Raw genomic sequence first — 26,536 nt, forward strand, 5'->3', positions numbered from 1 at the left:
AAGAGATATGTTCTTGACCAATAAGGAAGTCAGTGGTTAGCAGAGGGGTGGGGTGGGGTGGACTATATGAAGTTGAGGCCACAATCAGATCAGCCATGATTGTTTTGAACCAAAAGCAGGCTAGAGGGAGCAAATCGCCTCTCCTTCCCCAAATTCATATTTTTTTCACTTCAACGTGGTTTTTCACTTTAAGCTGGTGTATGTGGCCATCGCCATTGTGCCCTCCAACATGGCATACTTAGCCAGTTTCTTTAGCAGCAGCATGCACATGGCAGCCTGAATCTCTCAGGAGCCAATGACACTGTGCATGTTGGAGGAGTTGCCAGTGTCAGGGCAAACCTGTTTCATCATTATGTAGATGGAATAACTTTCTTTCTTGGACTTTCTCCTTTTTATGCCATTCTTCGCTGGGGCCCTTTTCGCTACTTTCTTATTACCCTTCTTGGCAATCTTTCTTTTCATCAACCACTGTAACAGCCATTTTATATGTTTGCAGTGTTAATCAGTTTAGGTGCCATGCATTCCATTACAGTCACTCATTGGTCATTGGTAGCCAAGAGAATGTTTGTGGATGTGTGTCACACAAGAATATGCACGTCAATGCATAACATTGAGATCTATCTGCACATCTCCTCTCAACACAATAGAACTCAAGCAATTAGAACTAAAGGTCCACATCTCTCTAGATATAAAAATGAATTCACTGAATCAATGAACTGCACCACTACAGAAGCCATTTTTAAAGAACTGATAAGAAATTAGAAGTACAGGATTATCATACAATTCAATCCTTTCAACCACTCTATAGTCTTGTGGGCAAAAAGCAATATTCACAATAATTCAACATATAACAAGAGATAAAGAATTTTTGGAGGTACTGTCAGGCCAAAGCCATGAGTATTTTTGGGGAAGGGTTTTTATAGATTGCTTTTGATACCATAAAGAGAGATAGGAATGCAAAGTGATTCGGAAAATAAAGTCAGGACAGTCTTCAATGGAGATGTAGATGCCAAACAAGAAGCCAAACTCAGAGGGAATATGGACAGATGAGATGAAGAAAACAAAAGCAAAGCAATCCTTCAGAGGATAGAGCTTTGACCATCCTGCTTTTTCTTTTAAACTTTGCCTGTCAGATGTGCAAACATAGTAAAAATCATGCAGATCTTTTTATGTAAACATGCATAACCCTATTGTGTTACATATCAAGTGAAACAATTGCTTACTAATAGTTATTTCAATCTAGTATACAGATTCATTGCTCGTAATGTGGGTTCCTCTACATAGGAAAAATATAGAAAGATTGGGTGACTGCTTTTCAGAACACCTACACTTAATTCACAATTATATTCGTGAACTTCCAGTCCATTGCAATTTTACTTTTCTAATCCACCTGCACTCTTGTCACTCTATCCTCATACAAAGATCCAAGGAAGTTTAAAGTTATTTCAAGGAACAGTTCATCATTAGAGTGGTGCTGGAAAAGCACAGCAGGTCAGGCAGCATCCAGGGAGCAGGAAAATCGACGTTTTGGGCAAAAGCCCTTCATCAGGAATGAAGGCAGGGAGCCTCCAGGGTGGAGAGATAAATGGGAGGGGAGTGGGCCTGGGAAGTAGATAGCAAAAGAGTACAATAGGTGGACGGGGGTGGGGATGAAGATGATAGGTCAGAGAGAAGGGTGCAGCGGATAGGTGGGAGGGAAGTTTGGCAGGTAGGACAAGTCATGAGGATGGTGCTGAGTTGGAAGGTTGGAACTAGGGTAAGGTGGGGGAGGGGAAATGAAGAGACTGGTGAAGTCCACATCGATGCCCTGGGGTTGAAGTGCTCTGAGGCAGAAGATGAGGCGCTCTTCCTTCAGGCATCAGGTGGTGAGGCAGTTGGGGTTGAGGAGGCCCAGGACCTGCATGTCCTCAGCAGAGTGGGAGGGGAAGTTGAAATGTGGGCCACAGGCGGTGGGGTTGATTGGTGTGGGTGTCCTGAGATGTTCCCTAAAACACTCTGCGAGAAGGCGTACAGTCTCCCCAATGTAGAGGGGACCGCATTGGGAGCAACGGATACAATAAATGACATTGGTGGATGTGAAGGTAAAACTCTGATGAATGTGAAAGGCTCCTTTTAGGGACTTGGATGGAGGAGAGATGCGAGTACAGGTTTTGTAATTCCTACAGTGGCAGGGGAAGGTGCCAAGACGGGATGGTGAGTTGTTGGGTGGCATGGACCTGACCAGGTAGTTACAGAGGGAACGGTCTTTGTGGAAAGCAGAAAGGGGTGGGGAGGGAAATATATCCCTGGTGGTGGGATCATTTGGAGGTGGCAGAAATGTAGGCGGATGATGCAGTTTATGCGAAGGTTGGTAGGGTGGAAAGGTGAGGACCAGGGGGGTTCTGTCCTTGTTACGGTTGGAGGGGTGGGGTTTGAGGGCAGAGATGCGGGATGTGGATGAGATGCGTTGGAGGACATCTTCAACCACGTGGGAAGGGAAATTGTGGTCTCTAAAGAAGGAGGCCATCTGGTGTGTTCTGTGATGGAACTGATCCTCCTGGGAGCAAATAGGGCGGACGCGGAGGAATTGGGAATATGGATTAGCATTTTTGCAGGGTGGGAAGAGGTGTAATCCAGGTAGCTGTGAGAGTCAGTGGGTTTGTAAAAAAAAATGTCAGTGTCAAGTCGGTCATCATTGATGGAGATGGAGAGGTCCAGGAAGGGGAGGGAGGTGTCAGAGATGGTCCAGGTGAATTTAAGGTCAGAGTGGAATGTGCTGGTGAAGTTGATGAACAGTTCAACCTCCTCACGGGAGCACGAGGTGGCATCGATGCAGTCATCAACGTAGCAGAGGAAGAAGTGGGGAGTGGTGCTGGTGTAACTACGGAAGATGGACTGTTCTACGTAGCCGACAATGAGACAGGCATAGTTGGGGCCCATGGCTACCCCTTTCGTCTGGAAGAAGTGGGAGGATTCGAAGGAGAAATTGTTAAGGGTGAGGACCAGTTCAGCCAAACGAAAAAGAGCATCTGTGGAAGGGTACTGTTATGGATGTTGGGAGAGGAAGAAACAGAGGGCATGGAGATCTTGATCGTGGCGGATAGAGGTTAGAGGGATTGGATGTCCATGGTGAAGATGAGGCATTGGGGGTCAGGGTCATGACCAGGACTTCCAAGCCCTCCGTTTCTTCCTCTCCCGACATCCCCAACAGTACCCTTCCACTGATGTTCTCATTCATTTGGCTGAACTGGTCCTTACCCTTAACAATTTCTCCTTCGAATCCTCCCACTTCCTACAGACGAAAGGGGTAGCCATGGGCACCCGCATGGGCCCCAGCTATGTCTGTCTCTTTGTTGGCTACATAGAACAGTCATCTTCCGTAGTTACACCGGCACCACTCTCCACCTCTTCTTCCGTTACATTGATGACTGCATCGACGCCACCTTGTGCTCCCGTGAGGAGGTTGAGCTGTTCATCAACTTCAACAACACATTCCACTCCAACCTTAAATTCATCTGGACCATCTCTGACATCTCCCTCCCCTTCCTGGACCTCTCCATCTCCGTCAATGATGATTGACTTGACACTGACATATTTTACAAACCCACAGCTACCTGGATTACACCTCTTCCCAACCTACCTCCTCCAAAAATGCTATCCCGTATTACCAATTCCTCCGCCGTATCTGCTCCGAGGAGGACCAGTTCCACCACAGAACACACCAGACAGACTCCTTCTTTAAAGACCGCAATTTTCCTTCCCATGTGGTTGAAGATGTCCTCCAATGCATCTCATCCACATTCCGCATCTCCGCCCTCAAATCCCACCCTTCCAACTGTAACAAGGACAGAACTCCCCGGTCCTCATCTTCCACCCTACCAACCTTTGCATAAACCGCATCATACGCCGACATTTCCGCCACCTCCAAACCTGATCCCTCCACCAGGGATATATTTCCCTCCCCACACCTTTCCGCAAAGACCGTTCCCTGTGACTACCTGGTCAGGTCCATGCCGCCCAACAATCCACCATCCCCTCTTGGCACCTTCCCCTGCCACTGCAGGAATTGCATGACCTGCGCCCACACCTCTCCTCTCACCTCCATCCAAGGCCCCAAAAGGAGCCTTTCACATCCACCAAAGTTTCACCTGCACGTCCACCAATGTCATTTATTGTGTCCATTGCTCCCAATGCGGTCTCCTCTACATTGGGGAGACTGTACGCCTTCTCTTTAGGGAACACCTCCAGGACACCCGCACCAATCAACCCCACCACCCCGTGTCCCAATATTTCATTCCCCCTCCCACTTTGCCGAGGACATGCAAATCCTGGGCCTCCTCCACTGCCACTCCCTCACTACCTGATGCCTGGAGGAAGAATGTCTAATCTTCTGCCACGGAACACTTCAACCCCAGGGCATCAATGTGGACTTCACCAGTTTCCTCATTCCCCTTCCCCCACCTTACCCCAGTTCCAAGCTTCCAGCACAGCACCATCCTCATGACCTGTCCTATCTGCCAATCTTCCTTCCCATCTATCCGCTCCACCCTCCTCTCTGAAATTTCACCTTCATCCCCAGCCCCATCCACTCTTTGCTACTTTCTCTCCAGTTCCACTCCCATTTATCTCTCCACCCCAGAAGATCCCTGCCTTCATTCCTGATGAAGGGCTTTTGCCCAAAACATCGATTCTCCTGCTCCCGGATGCCGCCTGACCTGCTGTGCTTTTCCAACACCACTCTAATCTAGACTCTGATTTCCAGCATCTGCAGTCCTAACTTTTCCACAGTTCATCATTATCAATCAAGTGCATTACACTCTTCTGAACTCAGTATTGAATTCAACAATTCAAATCATAAACTCAGGCTCATTTTTGTGCTTTTCTTTTGATTGAAAACTATAATAAAGGTTCTGCATTTTTCATTTACATCACAATGTTTTTAAATGTATTCCATCTGTAAATTCCCTTGCATATTGTGCCATTCTCTCTTTTGTCACTTCATCTCTACTGTTTGCCATCCTTTCACAGACTTTCCCTTTATTTCTTTTCCTCCCTTCCCTGCTTGGACCGACTTAGTAGTTACATTAAACCTCCCTAATCTTTCCTAGTTCAGATTAATGAATTGTCATCAGAAGCATGCATACATTTTCTTCTCCAGAGTGTCAGACTTTGAGTACTTCCAGTGTTTGCTGTTTAATTACACATTAATACTGATTATTGCAGTAAGTTGTGAATATACTCAACACACAAGTTTTCTCTCTATTCCTAGGAATCCAAAGCAAACAGCCCAGTACAACTTGAATAAAAGCAAAATACTACAGATTCTGTAAACCTGAAGCAAACACAATACTGAAAGCAGGTCTAGCAGCATCATGGTTAGGAACACATAGTTAACATTTCAAATCCAGTATACAGAGGAGTCATACCAGACTCAAAACGTTAATGCTATTTCTCCCCACAGATGCTGCTAGACCTGCTCAGTTTCTCCAACAGTTTTTTTTTAGATTAGATTAGATTACAGTGTGGAAACAGGCCCTTCGGCCCAACAAGTCCACACCGACCCGCCGAAACGAAACCCACCCATACCCCTACATTTACCCCTTATCTAACACTACGGGCAATTTAGTATGGCCAATTCACCTGACCCTGCACATCTTTGTGACTGTGGGAGGAAACCGGAGCACCCGGAGGAAACCCACGCAGACACGGGGGGAACGTGCAAACTCCACACAGTCAGTCGCCTGAGGCGGGAATTGAACCCGGGTCTCTGGCGCTGTGAGGCAGCAGTGCTAACCACTGTGCCACCGTGCCGCCCACCGTTTTGTGTTTTGTTGGCCCAGTATTACTGATCGCCTCACACTGGAGGACAACAATAACAGCTAATGTATTTGTTTGAGAAGGATCATTTGCTTCAGCCAGCAATACCCATCAATACACCCAGGGATAATCTGGTATTCAATGAGAAATCTAATCCCTGACATACAACTGACCAGCCTTCATTTAACATGAATCCACACAGTATGGAGTGCAGGAACCTAGTATTAGCAGCATCAATTAATGAAAACACGATGTGAAGTCAGTAAAGCCAACTCTGTAAGTTTCTTGCACTGGACAATCAGTGTATACCTGCTGTCTTTTTGCCTTTTTTTTCTGATCCACAAAACTTCACAAAGCCACCGCGCACCTCATCTGCGCAGCCTCGGTGGGGTTGGGGTGGAAGGAGGACGGAGTGTAACTACAATATCTTCCCCGCCGATCCGGTCCCCACTCCACAGATCACACACAAACACCAACCGACTGATGAGCGACTGACACACCGTCGCCGTCACACCACAATACGAACGCCAAACTGCCGTGAAGATTGACAGCGGATAGGCGCTGAGCATTTCAGCCACGAGTGACCGGGTCCATCAGACGATGCAGCTGGCAACCCCTCATCCGCTGGCTCCTGGTGCACCTGCGCGTCAACTGCCACTGATTAGTCCTACTGCGCCTGCGCGCTCTCCCCCTCCTCGACCACCAACACGACGGCGCCTGCGCGCTACTTCACCCCAACCTACAAGCAACTGCGCCTGCGCGGCAATCCTCTCCGCCCAGATGCAAGCGCCCGTCCTTCCATTCTCCACCATCAGCGCTTCCTGTGCCAAAGCGGGTGGAGGAGGAAATTATCTTTCCACACAACCAGTTCTGTTTCTGCAAAGCAAAATACTGTGCACGCTGGTAATCTGCATCAACAATAAAAAATGTTGGAGAATCTCAGCTGTACTGTCGGTGTCTGTGTGGAGCGAGACTAGACTGAACATTTCGAGTCCAATGTGTCTCTTGTTCGTAATACAGTCTTATTTCTGACCTCTTCCGCATCTCCTTCGTTTTACCTTACCATTCGGCATATATATTCAATCACAGGTTCCTCTCCTGCATTAAAAAAACAATCTCCGGCTTTTGAAACAAGAGGAAATTTCTGCAAAAACTGACCTTTCCTACCATTAACACTCACTTTAGATCTATCTTCCTTATATAAGGATTACCATATACAAACTGGAAGAACTGCGGATCCTGTAAATCTGAAAGATCCTCCACAGATTACCATATTGTGTTTTATAAGCAAGAAACGGTTTCTAACGTTTGCAAAACACAAACTGTGGATGCTGAAGGTCTGAAACAAAAACAGAAATTGCTGGAAAGACTCAGGTCCGGCAGCATCTATGGGAAGAAAGCAGAGTTGATGGTTCAAGTCTACGGACTCTTCATCAGAACTTTGTTTCTCCCTCCACAGATGCTACCAGATCTGAACTTCTACAGCACTTTTTTTTCCCCCAACGAACTCAACCCCTTTCACCTCTACGAAATCCTTGTTTGGCTCTGCCTCTCTATTTCCTTGTATAGAGTCTAAAAACTTTTTCCACTTTAAAGTGTCAAAATGAATGCACATTGGTCTGGTGCTGACACCCAGGCGGGCGCACAACCTTCGTTTTGAGTAGATGTAGGGATTGCAGAAGAACAGAAACAAGCATGAGAAGAGACGTTTTATTGACTTGGGACAGACATTGAATTATAGGCATGTATTTTTTTCCATTGAAGAAATGTAGATGGCAGTAAGCTGAGATGGAGCAATTCCCATACCAATGCAGAAACGCTCCCGGGTGCATGATATTTTCACACAGATTTTATATTGTTTCAATCATATTATCTTGCTTTATTTGAAAGAAATTGATCCTAACTAACGTCTATATTTTCTGTAATGACCGTAATGTTTGTCGCCACTGGGACAGGAGTCGGAACTGCGTAGCGAAATCCAAGCTCTCCAGACCTGGATTGGCGTTACACCAGCCATGGTGCGCGGGGGATCTTGATCAGTGCTGCACAGAGGCTCCCGTTGCTATGGAGACGGCTGAGGCGAGCCCCTGACCGCAGTTACTTTGCAGGGAAAAAGTTAACGCAAGATCCATATGAAAGAACATAAACTAAAATGAAAATGCGATACTTTGATTTGAGAGGACGGATGATATAAACATTCTTTGAGGAAAACTTGTCACTCGAAATGTGGTTTGGGGAGATCTCTGTATGCCCAGAACCGGTTTTTTTTTGAAAAATGAGCGCCTGGATTGCCTTTCCACAGGGAACTGGGTCAGTTCGCTTTGCATCTTTCGGGGAGAGGGTCCCTTGCGTTTATGTCGCGCCCTTTTAGTCCTCAAGAAATCGCTAAGTGTTTTACAGCCATTTAAAAGTTGGTACAAATTGGACCAAATTTTGTGGTCGTCAGTGAAGCAATTGTGTTCAGTGCTGGCCTCAAGAAAAAAAAACTACCTCCTTAACGATATAGTGATCCTTGTGGTTTGTTTTTGATGAGAATTTAAATCTGGTGCCAAGTCTAGCGGTTGAACTCTTGGCTGACAGCAGCAGTTGTGTCTGCAAGCAGATAGCAACCAATTAAATACTCTCACACCGCAATCCAGGAAATTAAAAGTACTTAATATTGTTCAGTTTTAATTTGCGGCGAGTGGAGTATCGATGTTTTCCTAATCAACCTGTTCGGAGATGTTACTATACACCTTCGGAGCAGATGGGACTTGAACTTGTGCCACCTCGGTCTGAAGTAGGGATCATATCCTGGCACCATAAGAGCCCTGGCGAAATAGACTTTTACCATTGGATTGGTGCCAGCTGGTAACATTTTTGCGTCTTGAGTTAAAAAGTTATGGACTCAAGTTGTACGTCATGGTTTCGGTATAAAAGTTTTGACTGGCACTCCACTGCAGGGCTGAGGCAGCCTTGCACTGTCAGAGGGGTCTTCTTCCGGATAACAATTTAAACCGAGGTTTCATCTGCCTTCTTGAGTAAAATATCTCACGGCACTATTTTGGAAGGTTATCTCCAATATACTGGGCAATATTTAACGCCCCCGCCCAGTCAACATCACAAAAATACATTATCTGGCCTTAATTACATTACTGCTTGTGGGAATTTGTTGTTTGTAAATTGGCTGTCACGTTTCTTACATTACAGAATTAGTTACACATTAAAAAGTACGTAATGGACTGAAAAGTGCATCAGAGTATCTTGAAGAGCAAATTGGCGCTACATAAATGCAAATCAGTGTCCCTTTGCGATAAAATCTTACGGAAAGTTTTAAAATTATTAAAATAAACAATTTATCATAGTGAAATGTCAAATTTCTCCATTAATATAAAATTAGCTTTTCACGACCACCATTTAGCATTGAAAAATTCAACAAAGTATAACATTTTAAAAGACTTTTATCGCAAAACTAAGAAAAAAGTTCTTGCCAATTTGTAAGATTGCCCATTGCTTGCAGTCTGTGCTATCTTAAAAATGCATCCTCTGAAGAAGAGACAGCGGCTTCTGAATTTCTACACTTCTATATTTGGACTCAGAAGTTGCTGTCAATTTTATAGGATTAATAACAGTGTATACTGAGTTTTGTTGTCATTAGCCTGAATATCATTATAGTAAAGTTGTCATAAGGCAACCCCAGTAGCCAATTTCTGCAACACAGGCCCACAAACACAATAATTGTTTGTTTTCATTCAGTGACGATTTGTTTTAGTTCAGTGGAAAAAGTGAGCTAGAGCATTAGAGGGAATGCTCCCTACTTGTCTTTACAATAATGTCACAGGATTGTTTTTACATCCACTTGAGAGGTAAGACAGAAGGAAGAGGTTTAAGTTTCATCTGAAAAATGGCTCCTTTGACTGCAATAATCCTAAGTGCAGTACTGGAGTATCAGTCCAGAATTTGTGCTAATTGTTTTGGCATGGAACTTGACCGTATGCTTTGTTGACTGGGAGGGGAGTGCGACCACTGAGCTACTGCTAATACCTGGATATGTATCAGAAGCTTGCATAGTTGGGGGTGATTGGTTTTCTTGAATAGTATTAATGTTGATTAATTGTTCTTTGATTAACAGATAACATATTAGAATGTATTTTTAAACTATTGTTATATTGTTAGGTAAAAACATTAAAAATGGATCCAGATAGTGAAAAAGAAGTAACAGAGCCTGACAATGATGACACATCAAGCACTGAAGATCTTGAGCTTGAAAATAAAAACAACTTTCTGACCAGTGTGCTAACAGGAGATACTGAGAGCTTACGCAAGTGTTTTGAACTTGTGGATGATCCAACCCTCGAGATAGCAAACAGATGGCTAAATATATGTGATGACTTCGGCCGAAATGCTCTCTTTGCAGCCTCTATGTTGGGACATCATGAAGTTATTAATGAGTTGGTGACACGAGGAGCAAATGTCAATGAGAAAACCAATAGAGGTACTTCCTTCTACTGGTTTCTCCATATTTGTAGTTGCTAAAATAAATTCTTCTTTCTTTGGTTGAATTGCAGTTTAATTAGGTTATTGAATTTATACAATAGTAATAAATGATACATACAGATCCTGTATTAAATGAGAGTTCTCATCCAGTGAGAATGCAAAGGACAAAAACGCTCCATAATACACATGGACCAGTTCATTTAAACTGGGATCTGTCAATTTTTTTGTCTGTCCTGCCGAAAGGGTAAATGTATGATAAAGATAGAATAAACACAACCATCAGAATCTGTTGAACTGTGTCACCCGTAATTGCCTAGATTAATGGCTATCTTACAATCTTATGTTAGAAACAAAAAAAACTGCACATGCTGGAATCCAAAATAGACAGGCAGAAGGTTGGAAGAACACTGCAAGCTAGGCAGGAGAAGGGTTACACCCAAAACATTGACTTCACCACCTCCTGATGCTGCCTGGCTTACTGTGTTCTTCCAGCCTCTTGACTGTCTATTTTACAACCTTATGTTTGCAATTTTGTTCCCTGTTTGCAGGTTACACTCCCTTACATTGCGCAGCTGCCTGGGGGAAAATAGACAGCCTAAAAACTTTGGTGGCCTTCGGTGCCAATGTTCAAGAAACCAACTTTAGAGGTGAAAAGGCACGAGACATAGCTAATCGATATTCGAACGGTGACTGCATAGAGTTTTTAGAATGGGCAGGTGAGAAAATACGAGATTGTTTCATTATTTTACAATACACCTCAGTTATTTATAGTTTTGTGCATTTCATGGAATGTTAAACATATTAAAATTGGATGGATCCCACTGGATAATATGCCATTACTGTATTGTTTCATGTAAATCTTTTCTATATTTCTAACAGGCAGGTGACACCTAGTGGTTAATCCAGGAACTTTGGTAATGTTCTGGGGACATGGGTTCAAATCACACCATGGCAGATGGTAGAACATGAATAAAGATCTTGAATTAAAAATCAAACCAGTGCCAACTGCTGGAAATCCCATCTGGTTTATAAATGCCCTTTAGGGAAGGAAACTTCCATTTGTACCTGGTCTGGCCTACATGTGACTCCAGATCCACCGCAATATGGGTGATTCTTAACGGCTTTCTGAAATGGCTTTGCAAGCCACTCATTTATAGCAATTTGTAAGGAGGTCTCAGTTATCTGTAAGAATAATAGAGTAGCTATGGTAGGGGATTTAAACTTTCCAAACATAGACTGGGACTGCCGTAGTGGAGAGGAATTTGTTAAGTGGATACAAGAAAACTTTTGATTCAGTATGCGGATGTACTTACTAGAGAAGGTGCAAAACTTGACCTCATCTTGGGAAATAAGGCAGGGCAGGTGATTGAGGTGTCAGTGGGGTAGCACTTCGGGGCCAGCGACCATAATTCTATTCATTTTAAAATAGTGATGGAAAAGGATAGACCAGATCTAAAAGTTGAAGTTCTAAATTGGAGGAAGGCTAATTTTGACGGTATTAGGAAAGAACTTTCAAAAGCTGATTGGGGCAGATGTTAGCAGGTAAAGGGAAGGCTGGAAAATGTGAAGCCTTCATAAATGAGATAAAAAGAGTCCAGAGACAGTATATTCCTGTTAGGATGAAAGGAAAGGCTGGTAGGTGTAGAGAATGCTGGATGACAAAATAAATTGAGGGTTTGGTTAAAAAAAAACGAAGAAAGCATATATCAGGTATAGACAAGATAGATGGAATCACTCATGATAAAGGCAGTAGGAGTATACTTAAGAGGGAAATCAGGAGGGCAAAAAGGCGACATGGGATAGCTTTAGCAAATAGACTTAAGGAGAATCCAAAGGGCTTTTACAAATACATTAAGGACAAAGGGGTAACTGGGAGAGAATAGGGCACCTCAAAGATCAGCAAGGTTGTCTTTGTGTGGAACCACACGAGATGGGGAGATACTAAACGAGTATTTTGCATGAGAGTTTGCTGTGGAAAAGGACAAGGAAGAAGTAGAATGTAGGGAAATAGATGGTGACATCTTGAAAAATGTCCATATTACAGAGGAGGAAGTGCTGGATGTCTTGAAATGCATAAAGATGGATAAATCCCCAGGAACTGATCAGTTGTACCCTAGAACTCTGTGGGAAGCTAGGGAAATTATTGATGGCCCTCTTACTGAGATATTTGTATCATCGATAGTCACATGTGAGGTAGCAGAAGACTGGAGGTTGGCTAACATGGTGCCACTGTTTAAGAAGAGTGATAAGGACAAGCCAGAGAACTATAGGCTAGTGAGCCTGACATCAGTGGTGGGCAAGTTGTTGGAGGGAATCCTGAGGGACAGATATACATGTATTTGGAAAGGCAAGGACTGATTAGGGATAGTCAATATAGCATTATGCGTGGGAAATCATGTCTCACTAACTTGATTGAGTTTTTTGAGGAAGTAACAAAGAGGATTGATGAGGGCAGAGCGGTGGACATGATCTATACGGACTTGAGTAAGGTGTTCGGCAAGGTTCCCCATGGGAGACTGGTTAGCAAGATTAGATCTTATGGAATACAGGGAGAACTAGCCATTTGGATACAGAACTGGCTCAAAGGTAGAAAACAGAGAGTGGTGGTGGAGGGTTGTTTTTCAGACTGGAGGCCTGTGACCAGTGGAGTGCCACAAGGATCGGTGCTGGGTCCACTACTTTTTGTCATTTATATAAATGATTTGGATGTGAGCATAAGATGTATAGTTAGTACATTTGCAGATGACACCAAAATTGTGTCAGTATACAGTGAAGAAGGTTACCTCAGATTACAATGGGATGTAGATCAGATGGGCCAATGGGCTGAGAAGTGGCAGATGGAGTTTAATTTAGATAAATGCGAGTTGCTGCATTTTGGGAAAGCAAATCTTAGCAGGACTTATACACTTAATGGTAAGGTCCTAGGGAGTGTTGCTGAACAAAGAGACCTTGGAGTGCAGATTCATAGCTCCTTGAAAGTGGGTCACAGGTAGATAGGATAGTGAAGAAGGAGTTTGGTATGCTTGCCTTTATTATTCAGAGTATTGAGTCCAGGAGTTGGGAGGTCATGTTGCGGCTGTACAGGGCATTGATTAGGCCACTTTTGGAATATTGCATGCAATTATGGTTTCTTTCCTATCGGAAAGATGTTGTGAAACTTGAAAATATTCAGAAAAGATTGACAAGGACGTTGCCAGGTTTGGACGATTTGAGCTATGGGGAGAGGCTGAACAGGCTGGGGCTGTTTTCCCTGAAGCTTCAGAGACTGAGGGGTGACCTTAGAGAGGTTTATAAAATCATGAGGGTCATGGATGGGATAAATAGGCAAAGTCTCTTCCCTGGGGTGGGGGAATCCAAAACTAGAGAGCATAGCTTTAGGGTGAGAGGGAAAGATATAAAAGAGACCTAAGGGGCAACTTTTCCATGCAGAGGGTGGTACGTGTATGGAATGAGCTGCAAGAGGAAGTGGTGGAGGCTAGTACGATTGCAACATTTAAAAGGCATCTGGATGGGTATATGAATAGGAAAGGTTTAGAGGGATATGGGCCAGATGCTGGCAGGTGGGACTGAATTGGGTTGAGATATCTGGTCGGTGTGGACGAGTTGGACAGAAGGGTCTGCTTCCATGCTGTACATCTCTGTAACTCTATTACTCTCATTACTGGAAAATCTCAAAAAAGAAATGGAACAGAATAATCGATGTAGGCATGAGAAATAACAATGGCAAACACAGCCCTATCAACTCTGCCAAGCCTTCTTTCGTCACATCTGGAGGCAACTGCCCAAAATGGCAGAGCTACGTCATAGACTACTCAAGCAATAGCCTGACATAGTCATACACCACAGAATCATACCTTACAGACAATGAGTGGACACCACTATCACTGGATGGCCAGGACAGATCCAGCAGAGGTGGTGTACTGTCTTGTGGGTGTTGCTTTTGGAGTCTTCAAAATTAACTCTGGACACCATGAAATCCCATGGCACCAAGTCAAACACTGACAAACATTGTCATACCTTGGTTGATGAATCAATACTCTTCCATGCATGCTGCATATTTTAATTCCACCAGCTGACATGTTCCTAGAATATTAGCATCGGTCTCAGAATTAATTGTTCCACTGACATTACCACTGTATCACATCTCCATCTAAATTAAAATGTTTTCTGTGTTTCATTTATACTAGTGTTCCCGTAATTAGATTAGATTACATTACATTACAGTGTGGAAACAGGCCCTTCGGCCCAACAAATCCACACCGACCCGCCGAAGCGCAACCCACCCATACCCCTACATTTACCCCTTATTACCTAACACTACGGGCAATTTAGCATGGCCAATTCACCTGACCTGCCCATCTTTGGACTGTGGGAGGAAACCGGAGCACCCGGAGGAAACCCACGCAGACACGGGGAGAATGTGCAAATTCCACACAATCAGTCGCCTGAATCAGGAATTGAACCCGGGTCTCTGGCACTGTGAGGTAGCAGTGCTAACCACTGTGCCACCGTGCCGCCCATAAACACATAAAACGAGGATTAATGATTATAGGTCCCTTCCCAGTGTTTTTTATAGGCTTCTGGTTAGAGATGAATGATAGTAAAGTGTAGTGACTAATATTCCTTCTCCCTTCTTTTGTATTTCGCCATCCCCGCTACCTCCACTGTCATATAAACTCACCTGTACATTGATACTTTGTGATACTACACATGGCCATGTTATTCTCTGGTATGAATTATTACATTGCACAAATTACACAATGCTGTTAAATTTGTTTCGGTGAACAAGATATTGCAAGAAGAATCACGCAGTTTTGTTTTTCACTTTTTAACTGCAGAGGCCAAACTGATTTTAGAGCTGTATATTACTAACATTCAGGAAACTGTTGCCGATCTTGAAAAGTCACAGGGCAAGCTGTCAAAGCAAGATAAGGTAAGCCCTATCGTTCTTGGGTCAGAGTGGGGCACTGCTCTCTGTCTGTTTCTTTGTTGCGGACTTAATATCCATTGGGTATTTGTTGTTCAAAAGATTTTTGTCATCTTTTAGACTGCTTTTACAAATGCTTGCCGTGCAAAATCTGAATGGCTGAATTCAGCACAGAATGCTACAACACAGGATTTTGAAGAGCAAAAGAAAAATTTGGAAATGACTCTGGAACCATTCATTGTCAAACTTAGAACACCATGTGAGTATAAACACAAATCCACGGTGAAATCCTGAAGTTGGTAGATTTTAACCGTCCATGTAACTGATGCATTGCTTTCATGTTAGTCACAAGCTTTCACCAAAGGTAATGAAGTAAAAATAGGAATAAACAAAATTTAATAGGGATGACTTTGCCAGGTTTTCATATTTTAAAACTTTAATAGTGCTTCAGAAGTGCAAAACCAGGTTAACAATATAAATCATTCTGTGCAAGATGATGTGGTGATCCAACACACTGAAACATCAGAGCATTGCCACCAGCCTTCTCATTACTCGAAGGAGAAAACTGCGGTTCTTTTTTTTTGTCACACCCTTACATTCATTAATATTAGCCACCCCGTCCACTTTTACATATTTTTTACTTAATCATGAAATTCTAAGGTCCAGAAATTAAAGCTGAAGTTGCTTTTAAATTCTATTCCAAATATTCACTAGGTCACAAAAGAGACTTGGACATTTTCAACCACTTGGCCATTCAGTTTCATATTTTTTTGATTACCCACTTTACCATCTATTATATTAGATTTTTCTTTGATGAATTCCAAGTCATTGACTGTAGGTCACTTTCTGGCATCTTATTTCACTACTTATATAAAGGAAAAGTTTTTAATTGTGTTCATATAAATTGCATCAGGAGCGATCCCAACATTTTTGAGTTATCATAGTGATAAGTTATAATCCAGTGGAGGGATTCATAATAATTTTGTTTTCCTTCTTCAAACAACCACCATTCTTCTTCACTTCTAAAACAATTTCAAGCTCATCTACTTTGATTAAAAAGTAACGTCTAATGAGTTCTGAGAAGATTTGCAGCTCAGGTTGAGGTTCTGAATGTAAGTTTGCTCACTTACTGGATGTAAGGTTCACTTTCAGATGTTTCAGCACCATACTAGGTAACATCATCAGTAAGCCTCTGGTGAAGCACTGGTGTTAGTGACCCACTTTCTATTTATGTGTTTAGATTTCTTTGGGTTGGTGATGTCATTTCCTGTGGTGATGTCATGTTCTGTTTTTTCTCAGAAGGTGGTAAATGGGTCCAAGTCAATGTGTTTGCTGGTAGAGTTCTGGTTGGAATGCAGTGCTCCTAGGAATTCTTGTATGTGTCTCTGTTTAGCTTGTCCTAGGATAGATGTGTTGTCCCAGTCGAAGTGGTGACCTTTCTCATCTGTATGGAAGGATACTAGTGAGAGTGGGTCATGTCTTTTTGTGGCTAGTTGATGTTCATGTATCCTGGTGGCTAGTTTTCTGCCTGTTTGTCCAAACAAAGCTACATTATTTCAATGAGCCAAAACACACTGCAGCACAGAGGAACTAGGAAGAGCAGACGAAAATCACCTATACAATGCATTTAAAAAAAACAGGTACCCAATGAACACAGTCTGCTGATTTCTCAGCAACAAATCCAAACAAGCAGACAAAACGTGTCCAGACACCCTAACCACTCTCCCCTACATAAAACACACCTTGGAAATGTCCTCCAGACTACTCAGACCTTTTGGCATCATGGTAGCCCACAAACCCACCAACACACTATAGCAGCAGCTAATGAACTTGGAAGACCCTATACAGACAACAAGCAAAACTAATGTCATTTACAAAATACCTTGCAAGAACTGTAACAAACACTACATTGGACAAACAGACAGAAAACTAGCCACCAGGATACATGAACATCAATTAGCCATGACCCACTCTCACTAGTATCCTTACGTACAGATGAGGAAGGACACCACTTCGACTGGGACAACATATCTATCCTAGGAGAGAGACACACATGAGAAATCCTAGTAGCACACAAACCCACCAACATTCTCAAACAAAAACTAACAAACTTAAAAGACCCAGTATAACCCATGGACAAAACCAACGTCATCTACAAAATTCCATGCAAGGACTGCCACAAACACGGCCACAAAAAGACACGACCCTCTCTCCCTCGTAGCCCTACACACGGATGAAAAAAAAACACCATTTTGACTGGGACAACACATCTATCCTGGGACAGGCTAAGCAAAGACATGCCAGAAAATTCCTAGAGGCCTGACACTCCAACCACAATGCCATAAACAAATACATAGATCTAGATGCCATCTATCAACCCCTCAGAAAACAAACAGGAAATGACATCACCACAAACCCCAGGAACCCCATCCAGGAGAAAGATATAAATAGAAAGCAGGAGACAACAGCTTCGCATCACTTGGAGGTAACCACTGATGATGTTACCTAGCCAGGTAATGAAACATTTGGATATCAAACCTACAGCTCAGCGAGCAAACCTACACCCTAGAAATCCTAGAATCGTGGCATTCCAACTGGAACTCTATCAACAAACACATTGACTTAGACCCCATTTACCACCCTCTGAGAAAAAGAACAGGAAATAGCATCACCACAGGAAATGACATCACCAACCCAAGGAAACCTAAACACATAAATAGAAAGCAGGTCACTAACACCAGTGCTTCACCAGAGGCTCACTGATGATGTTGCCTAGTATGGTGACAAAACATCTGAAAATGAACCTTATATCCAATAAGTGAGCAAACTTATATCCAGAACCTCAACCTGAGCTACAAATCTTCTCAGAACTTACATCCAGTAACCTTTAATGTTGTAATGGATCAAAAACATTTAGGAATTTTAAGTACATCTTGCTTCTGCAGCCAATTGGTAATGTCACTGTTCAAACAATTTTGCAATTGATCAAGTAAATGTTACTCCTGTTGAAACGGTCTGGTCATTTATTAGATAATTTTTTATTTATATGTTCCCATTTTGTTGTTAAGTATCTTTAAGTAATAAATGTATTTAGAACATAGAACATTACAGCATAGGACAGGCCCTTCAGCCCTTGATGTTGCGCCAACCTATGAAATCAATCTGAAGCCCATCTAACCTACACTCTCCCATTCTCGTCCATATGCCTAGACAATGACCATTTAAATGCTCTTAAAGTTGGCGAGTCTACTACTGTTGCAGGCAATGCGTTCCAAGCCCCTCGTACTCTGAGTAAAGAAACTACCTCTGACATCTGTCCTATATTTATCACCCCTCAATTGAAAGCTATGTTCCCTCATGCTAGCCATTGCCATCTGAGGAAAAATGTTTTCACTGTCCAACCTACATATAGAACAAAGATACTGTTCTCAGAATGTTTCTTGGGATTGAGATTCATTTCTGTAAAAAGGAATTAAGATTGAAATTATGGAAATTATTTGCATCTCTACAGTGCATTTTGTATTCACAAGATATCGTAAAGCATTTTTGAACTGTCATTGTTATGTCGTACAAACACAACTAATTTGTGCATAGCACAGTCCCATGAACAGCAGTAATATAAATGATAGTTAACCTATTTTTGACATTATTGCTTGAGAAAGAAATGTTTTATAGCACATGGAATAAATATACGATAGAGGAAATCAAATAGAACATAGTAAAGTACAGCACAGAACAGGCCCTTCGGGCCACGATGTTGTGCCAAGGATTATTCCTAACCTCAAATAAAATAACCTAACCTATACAACCCTCAATTCACTGCTGTCCATGAGCATATCCAGCAATTGCTTAAATGTCCATAATGACTCTGCTTCCACCACCACCGCTGGCAGTGCATTCCATGCATTCATAATTTTTGGTGTAAAGAACCTATCTCTAACGTCTCCTCTATACCTTCCTCCTAACACCTTAAAACTATGACCCCTCATGACAATCAGTCCTGCCCTTGGGAAAAGTCTCTGGCTATCGACTCTATCCATGCCTCTCATTATCTTTTATGCCTCGATCAGGTCACCTCTCTTCCTCCTTCTCTCCAGAGAGAACAGTCTGAGTTTAGTCAACCTCTCTTTGTAAGACAAGCCTTCCACTCCAGGCAGCATTCTGGTAAACCTTCTTTGCCCCCTCTCCATAGCTTCCATATCTCTCCTATAATAGGGCGACCAGATCTGGACACAATATTCCAAGTGTGATCTCACCAGGATTTTGGAGAGCTGCAGCAAAACCTTGCGGCTCCTAAACTCGATCCCCCTGTTAATGAAAGCCAAAACACCATATGCTTTCATTATAACCCCCTATCCACTTGGGTGGCAACTCTGAGGGATCTATGCACTTGAACACCGAGACCCCACTGTTCCTCCACACTGCCAAGAATCCACTCTTTAATTCTATTTTAAGCATTCAAGTTCGACCTTCCAAAATGCATCACTTCGCATTTATCCAGATTGAACTCCATCTGCCATTTCTCAGCCCAGCTCTGCATCCTGTCTATGTCGTGCTGCAGCCTGCAATAGCCCTCGGTACGATCAACGGTACCTCCAACCATTGTGTCATCTGCAAATTTACGAACCCACCCCTCAACCTCCTCATCCAAGTCATTTATGAAAGCTACAAAGACTAGAGGACCAAGAACAGAGCCTTGCAGGACACCACTCACCACTGACCTCCAGGCAGAATACATCCCCTCTACAACCACTTTCTGCCTTCTGTCGGTCAACCAATTCTGAATCCAGACAGCCAAATATCCTTGTATCCCATACCTCCTGACTTTAGGAATGAGTCTACCATGGGAACCTTATCAAATGCCTTGCTGAAGTCCATATATACCAACATCCACTGCTTGACCTTCGTAAACCTGTCTCATCACCTCCTCAAAGAACTCAATAAGATTTGTGAGGTGTGACCTGCCCCTCACAAAGCCACACTGACTGCCTTTAATCACGTAACGCTTTTCCAAATAGTCATAAATCCTATCCCTCAGAATTCTTTCCAAAACCTTGCTGATTACAGACGTAAGACTGACTGGTCTGTAATTGCCAGTGATTTCCCTATTACCCTTCTTGAAAAGAGGAAAAATATTTGGCTCCCTCCAATACGACTCCCGTGGAGAGTAAGGAAGCAAAGATCTTTGCCAGCGGCTTAGCAACCTCCTTTCTCGCTTCTCGGAGCAACCTAGGATAAATCTGGTCTGACCCTTGGGATTATCAATCTTAGTGTTCACTAATATTTTCAGCACATCAACTTCATCAATTTTAATCTGTACAAGCCTATTTCCCAGCTCCTCAAAGTTCTCGTTCACAACAAGGTCCCTTTCCTTAGTGAAAACCAAAGCAAAAAACTCATTTAGGGCTGCCCCTATCTGCTCAGACACCACACATAAGTTCCCTACGCTATCCCTGACCGGCCCTACCTTCTTCTTGATCATTCTCTTATTCCTCACATATGAGTAAAATGCCCTAATCCTTCCCGCCAAGCCTTTTTTATGCCCCCTCCTAGCTCTCCTCAGTCCTTTCTGAGCTTCTTTCTAGCAAGCCTGTAATCCTCTCAAGCTGTGCTAGACCCTTGCTTCCCCCACCTTACGTAAACTGCCTTCTTCCTTTTGACAAAAAGCTCCTCTGTTCTCTTCATCCAAGGCTCCTTAATCTTCCCCTTTTTGCCTGTCTCAGAGGAACAAATTTATGCATCACTCATAACAACTGCTCCTTAAACAGTCTCCACATGTCTGTTGTGCCCTTTCTGTGAAACAATTGCTCCCAATCCTGTCTAATAGCGTCATAATTTCCTTTTCCCCAATTAAATATCTTCCCATGGTAACTGCTCCTTTCTCTCCCCATGGCTATGGCAAATATGAGGCAGTTATGGTCACTCTCACCAAAGTGTTCTCCCATTGCGAGATCTGACACCTGTTTGGCTCATTGCCAAGCACTAAATCCAAATTGGCCTCTACCTCGTTGGTCCTGTCTACATACTGAGTAAGGAAACCCTTCTGAACACACCTAACAAAACTGGCTCCATCCAAACCATCTGCAGTAAGGAGGTTCCAGTCAGTATTGGGAACGTTGAAGTTACTCATAACAGCAACTCTGCACATCTGCATTTTTCCAAAATCTGCCAGCCTATGAGTTCTTTGATTTCCCTACTGCTATTAGGGGATCTGTAGAAAACCCCCAGTGAGGTGGCTGCTCCTTTGCTATTCCCAACTTCCATCTATACTCAGTAGACAAACCTTCCTCGACAACCTTCGTTTCTGTAGCTGTGATGCACTCTTTAATTAGCAATGCTACATCCCCTGCTCTTTTTCCACCCTCCCTGTTCTTTTTAAATGTTCTAAACCTCAGAACCTAGCAACCATTCCTGTCCCTGTGAAACCCACATCTCTGTTATGGCCACAACATCATAGTCCCAAGTATTGATCCATGCTCTAAGTTCATCACTCTTATTTCTGACACTCCTTGCATTAAAGCAGACACACTTTAACTGATCCCATTGTTTCATCACATAAAAAAAACCTTCCCGATAGATTCACTACATCCTGTCACTGCCCCATCGACAACCAGCCCCTCTCAAATACTTAAAGAGAATACAATGACATTCTTTTAGCACTGAAAATACATGAGCTTGTCAGTGGAAAATCCCTAAATCATCCAGTTAAACGACATGGATGACCAATTGGAGGAAAATATCCTTAATAATAGAATGAAAGAAAATTGTGAGCAACTGCTTTTCCAATCATAGGCTGATCTCCTGTGCTTGATGCTGATAGGCTCAAAGTGAGCCTATTAATAACACAGGAGAGGACGAGCTTGTGATCAGAGGAATGAGATTATTGGCAACAGTTAGCAAAACCAGAAGAGTGATTGGCATTGAGATGGAATTTAATTTAAATAAATGCAAGGTATTGCATTTTGGTAAGACAAATCAGTGCAGGACTTACACAGTAATGTTTGGGCCGTAGAGAGTATTATTGAAGACCTTGGGGTTCAGGTACACCATTTCATGAAAGTTGTGGCACAGGTAGACAGGGTGGTGAAGAATGCATGCTTGGCTTCATTGGTAAGAGCTTTGAGTCTAGGAGTTGGGATATCATGTTACGGCTGTGCAGTACATTGATGAGGCCACATTTGGAATACTGCATACGGTTTTGGTTGCCCGGCTATTAAATTTGAAACAGAGCAGAAAAGACTTAGAGTCATAGAGTCACTTACAAGAATATTACCGAGACTAGAGAGTTTGAGTTATAAGGAGAGTCTGGTTAGACTGGGTCTTTTTTCCCGATAGCATAGAAAGTTAAGGCGTAACCTTAAAGAGGTTTATAAGATCATGAAGGGTGTAGATAAGTTGACTAGCCAAGGTCTTTTCCCTAGGGTGGAGTTCAAAACTAGGGGGCATATCTTTTAAGATAAGAGGAGGAGGATTTAAAAGTGACCCGAGAGGCAACTTTTTCACACGGGAGATTCATATCTAGCATGAACTGCCAAAGGACGTGGTAGCTGCAAATACAGTTACAACATTTAAGAGACATTTGGACAGGTACATGAATAAGAAAGGTTTAGAGGGATATGGGTCATGCAAAAAATTACATACATTTTGAACCTAGGGTTCTATGCTGTTTAGGAACAATGAAAACATTATCAAGACAAACATCCCGCAGAATTGACTGATTACTGTTGTTGTGATAGATGGTGGGGTTTGGGAAGAGGTTCAGGGAAAAGATACATAAAACTTTATTCCAGAAAAATTACATAAATTCGGCACTGTACACAAATTATTACACAATAAACAATGTGTGGAAAGCTTGTTTTTGTCCTTATTCAACACTTTACATCCTTAACCACACTTGATCCCCTTAGCAAAAGAGAATGATACCAGACCACCTTTTTGGAGTTATTTCAGGCAAGGCAACTAGTCAGGATAATTTATTTTAGAAAGCTACTTCACTGTATTTTTAAGTGTTTAACCGGAGAAATTGAAAATAGTTCCTGAGAAACAGATTAACAAACTGGAAAATTGTTGGAGGAAGATTCTCAAGATGTAAATATATAGATTTCTTGAGAACAAATGTGCTTTTAAAAGATAATAGATCAGATACTCAAATACAGGCTGCAGAAATGTCACTTTTTATAAATGTTCTTTGACTTATTTGCACGACAAACTGTGCTACAGCCAAAGCAGAAATATGATGTCTCAGGCAAATATTACTTTTATGTTATGATTATTGACCTGCCTCAACATTTTCATCAATTCCTAAATCACTGCATAGTAAATATTATATTTACTGAAACATAGATGGATTTCTGTTAGTACTGGTTCATGAATATACTTTAAAATACTTTGTCATTTAAGTTTTCTGGAGCAAATGCATATTTATTTTTAATACATGATCCCTACAGATGTAAGTCATAAAATAAAAACTGTAAGAAGATCTAAAGTTATTAAAAAGAAAAGATGTGGGAAAGTATTTACCTTGTACCTTTTAGTGGCTAAACAATGCTGTGACACAAGTTAATTCTTTACAATATACAAGCAGATGGAATCAAATTAATTAAGCTGCTGCTGATGGTTTATATTTATTTTATAGCTCCACTGCCTTCAAAATCCTCTAAATCATAACAGCATCTTTTACAGTTGGCTTAATACTACACTCAAAATGGAAGATTTCAGAGTTACTAGATTTTAGAACTTTTTCAACTTGTACTACTTTATGGTTTCAGTATTATTATTGCATTTGATTAGATTGCTTAATGTGGAAACTGTAATTTTTTTATTTAGTTAAATTACAGGAAATATTGCCTGACCAATTAATTGATGTTAATGTTAACAAGGTTGGTATTCACAAACATACCAATGTTTAATAGTTGTACCCATCTTATTGTTTTATGTTTCAAAAAAGTGATTAAAGGTAGCCTTCATATTTCATTCACACATGACATTAAGTTTCACTAAAGTTATTGCATGAATGAAAAATCTGCTTGGTTAATATCAGAGCATAACAAGTTACTTAACCCATGTGGCCTATCGTCATGCATCCATCTAGAGTAATCTAACACTTCCCCTACTGCTGCTGCATCCAATTGCATCATAGTTTCTCAATTTTTATCTAAATCTTGTACTCAAAGTGTATTCCAAGTATTGATTAAATTCTTTAAATAACCTCCTAAATTTCTCCTTCATTACTCAGCAATCTGAACCTGTCACAATATTCAAGGTTGACTGGAACTTGAATATTCCAGTCAAGTTCTGATCAAAGCAATGTACAATTTGAATACAATAATAATATGTCGCCAACATATCTTTCTGTATACAATATTTTTATACTTTAATGCGTGGGCTTAAAAATTTAAGAGCATTTTTTTTCTCCTCCCATTTTTGTCAGTAGTGGCTCTCATATGGACACTAGCTGCCATTAAAGTGCCATCATTAATAGATGAAGATGTTAACACCAATGGATTAACATATGCTTCCCATTAACAGTGGATTGTACAGCCTGTTTACTACTGATGTACCTTGAAAGTATTACAAAAATAAATGTTGAAAAGTGGCACACAAAGCATTCTGATGCCCTTTTTTCAGACGTCATAACATAGGTAGACAAAATATAAAATTTAAAGACTGTACTGATAAATGCAGATATTACATTCTTATGATAGAAACATACTTCAAAACAGTTGATTTTTGTAAAACTATTGAAACTTTCCAGCGGAAAGTCTAAGTAAGATTTAAACTGATTATATCCAAATATTTCCAGACATAAATTAATTTTAATCATGTCACAGCCTTCTGTGAGTTGTCGTTTTTTGCACTGAATTTTATAGTCACTGGCATCTCAGCTTTCAGAATACTTGTCCCTATATAGACTTTCAATGGATTTTTGCACTGGAAGTTCCAGTCAGCCAGCCATCCTTAAAAGTGCTCTGCCCTCTACAGGGCACCTGTATCTGCATGAACATAACAATTGTTTATTTGCTGAAGCGATTAGGTTGAAATATCATGCATATGTAACAGTTTGGACCAAAGGTTATCAGTCGTAATATGTCAAATTGGGTCGAGAAAGCAAAATAGAATTATAAAAAGATGACCATTTGGCCACTGTACCTGTGCCCACTCTCTGTAAGAATACTTTAGATAGTCTCACCTCCCATTGTTTCTCTTGCAGTTCCTTATTTCAGTTCCTTTCGGAAATCTATATTTGTACGTGCATATGAGATCATAGTCACTTTTAATGTAATTAGTTTTTTCTGTTTGTTCTGGTTTTGCTCATCATTTTCAATCTATCACCTCTGGTTCTCAACCCTTCTGTCAGTTTCTCTTTATTCCTTTTGTTTAGACCTCTAATGGTGTTGAATACCTCTATCAAATTTCTTTTCAACTCTCCTAATGGACAACAATGCCAATTTCTCCAAACTATCACTAAATGAAATCTGAAATCTGTGAAGCAATTCTTTTGCACCGTCTTTCTAATTAATAAGAGAAAGTAAAATTGGATCAAGAGAGGAGGAAAAAAAGTAAAAATTGTTTCCAATACTCTAATTTTACTTTTCCAACAATAATTGAAATCTGAAAGAATCAGACTTCACATTCAAAAAACATTGAAGTTAATTTTCAATGACCAAAAAGTTGTTCAGTAGTATTTAAAGTTAAAAATCACACAACACCAGGTTATGGTCCAACAGGTTTATTTGAAAGTATAAGCTGACAGAGCGCTGCTCCTTCATCAGGTAGCTAGTGGGGCAGGATACATCAGACACAAAATTTATAAGTAAAAGATCAATGTATTAGACAAACCTAGATGGCTGAAAAATGTGTTGCTGGAAAAGCGCAGCAGGTCAGGCAGCATCCAAGGAGCAGGAGAATCGACGTTTCGGGCATAAGCCCTTCTTCAGATGGCTGTTAAGTCTTTAGTCATTTAGAATGGATATGCAGGTTTCGATTAATATGTAAATCCCAGAATTTCTTTTAAGTCACAGCCTCAAAATAACTTAAGGGTTTATCAGTATATTGAAATAAAGGTGACATCTCAGCTCAGGCAGATTACAGTCTGTCTGTTTCCCAACCTGGAGTCAGACTGGTTTTATTTCCAAAGTAGGAATTTATAAAATGTCACATTTACTGAGTGTCTACAGATTGAGTACTGTTTGAACAAAACAATGTATCTGCAAATACAAAGTCACCCCATAGACTTGTGTGTATGTGTGGGAGAGATGGAGGAGTGTATGTATGTGTGTGCGTGTGACGGAGTATGTGCCTGTGAGAGGGTGTGCACGTGAGCGTGTGTATGATAGG

At 41.6% G+C, this 26,536-nt stretch overlaps 2 protein-coding genes across 4 annotated transcripts in view; one reads left to right on the plus strand and one right to left on the minus strand.

The window, feature by feature from the left end:
- Positions 1-6,423, minus strand: part of klhl20 (kelch-like family member 20) — a 106,258-nt gene extending 99,835 nt beyond the window's left edge. For both annotated transcript variants that reach the window (XM_043699960.2, XM_043699961.2), the window contains exon 1: positions 6,106-6,423. The gene's annotated coding sequence lies outside the window, so the exon portion shown is untranslated. The remainder of the gene's footprint in view (positions 1-6,105) is intronic.
- A 1,200-nt stretch (positions 6,424-7,623) lies between these two features.
- Positions 7,624-26,536, plus strand: part of ankrd45 (ankyrin repeat domain 45) — a 71,827-nt gene continuing 52,914 nt past the window's right edge. Inside the window, exons 1-6 of one of the 2 annotated variants that reach the window (XM_043699956.2) lie at positions 7,625-8,106; positions 9,952-10,270; positions 10,821-10,988; positions 15,111-15,205; positions 15,320-15,458; positions 23,835-26,201. In XM_043699956.2, the coding sequence (XP_043555891.1) occupies positions 8,044-8,106; positions 9,952-10,270; positions 10,821-10,988; positions 15,111-15,205; positions 15,320-15,458; positions 23,835-23,866 (816 nt within the window). In that variant the 5' untranslated portion in view covers positions 7,625-8,043 and the 3' untranslated portion in view covers positions 23,867-26,201. Of the gene's footprint in view, positions 8,107-9,951; positions 10,271-10,820; positions 10,989-15,110; positions 15,206-15,319; positions 15,459-23,834; positions 26,202-26,536 lie in introns of those variants that run through there. The other variant, XM_087990921.1, reaches the window with a different exon arrangement.

The sequence above is a fragment of the Chiloscyllium plagiosum genome, unplaced genomic scaffold (genome assembly GCF_037043375.1).
Source record: "Chiloscyllium plagiosum isolate Xiang-an unplaced genomic scaffold, Cpla_swu_hap1 HiC_scaffold_9, whole genome shotgun sequence".
Lineage (NCBI taxonomy): Eukaryota > Metazoa > Chordata > Chondrichthyes > Orectolobiformes > Hemiscylliidae > Chiloscyllium > Chiloscyllium plagiosum.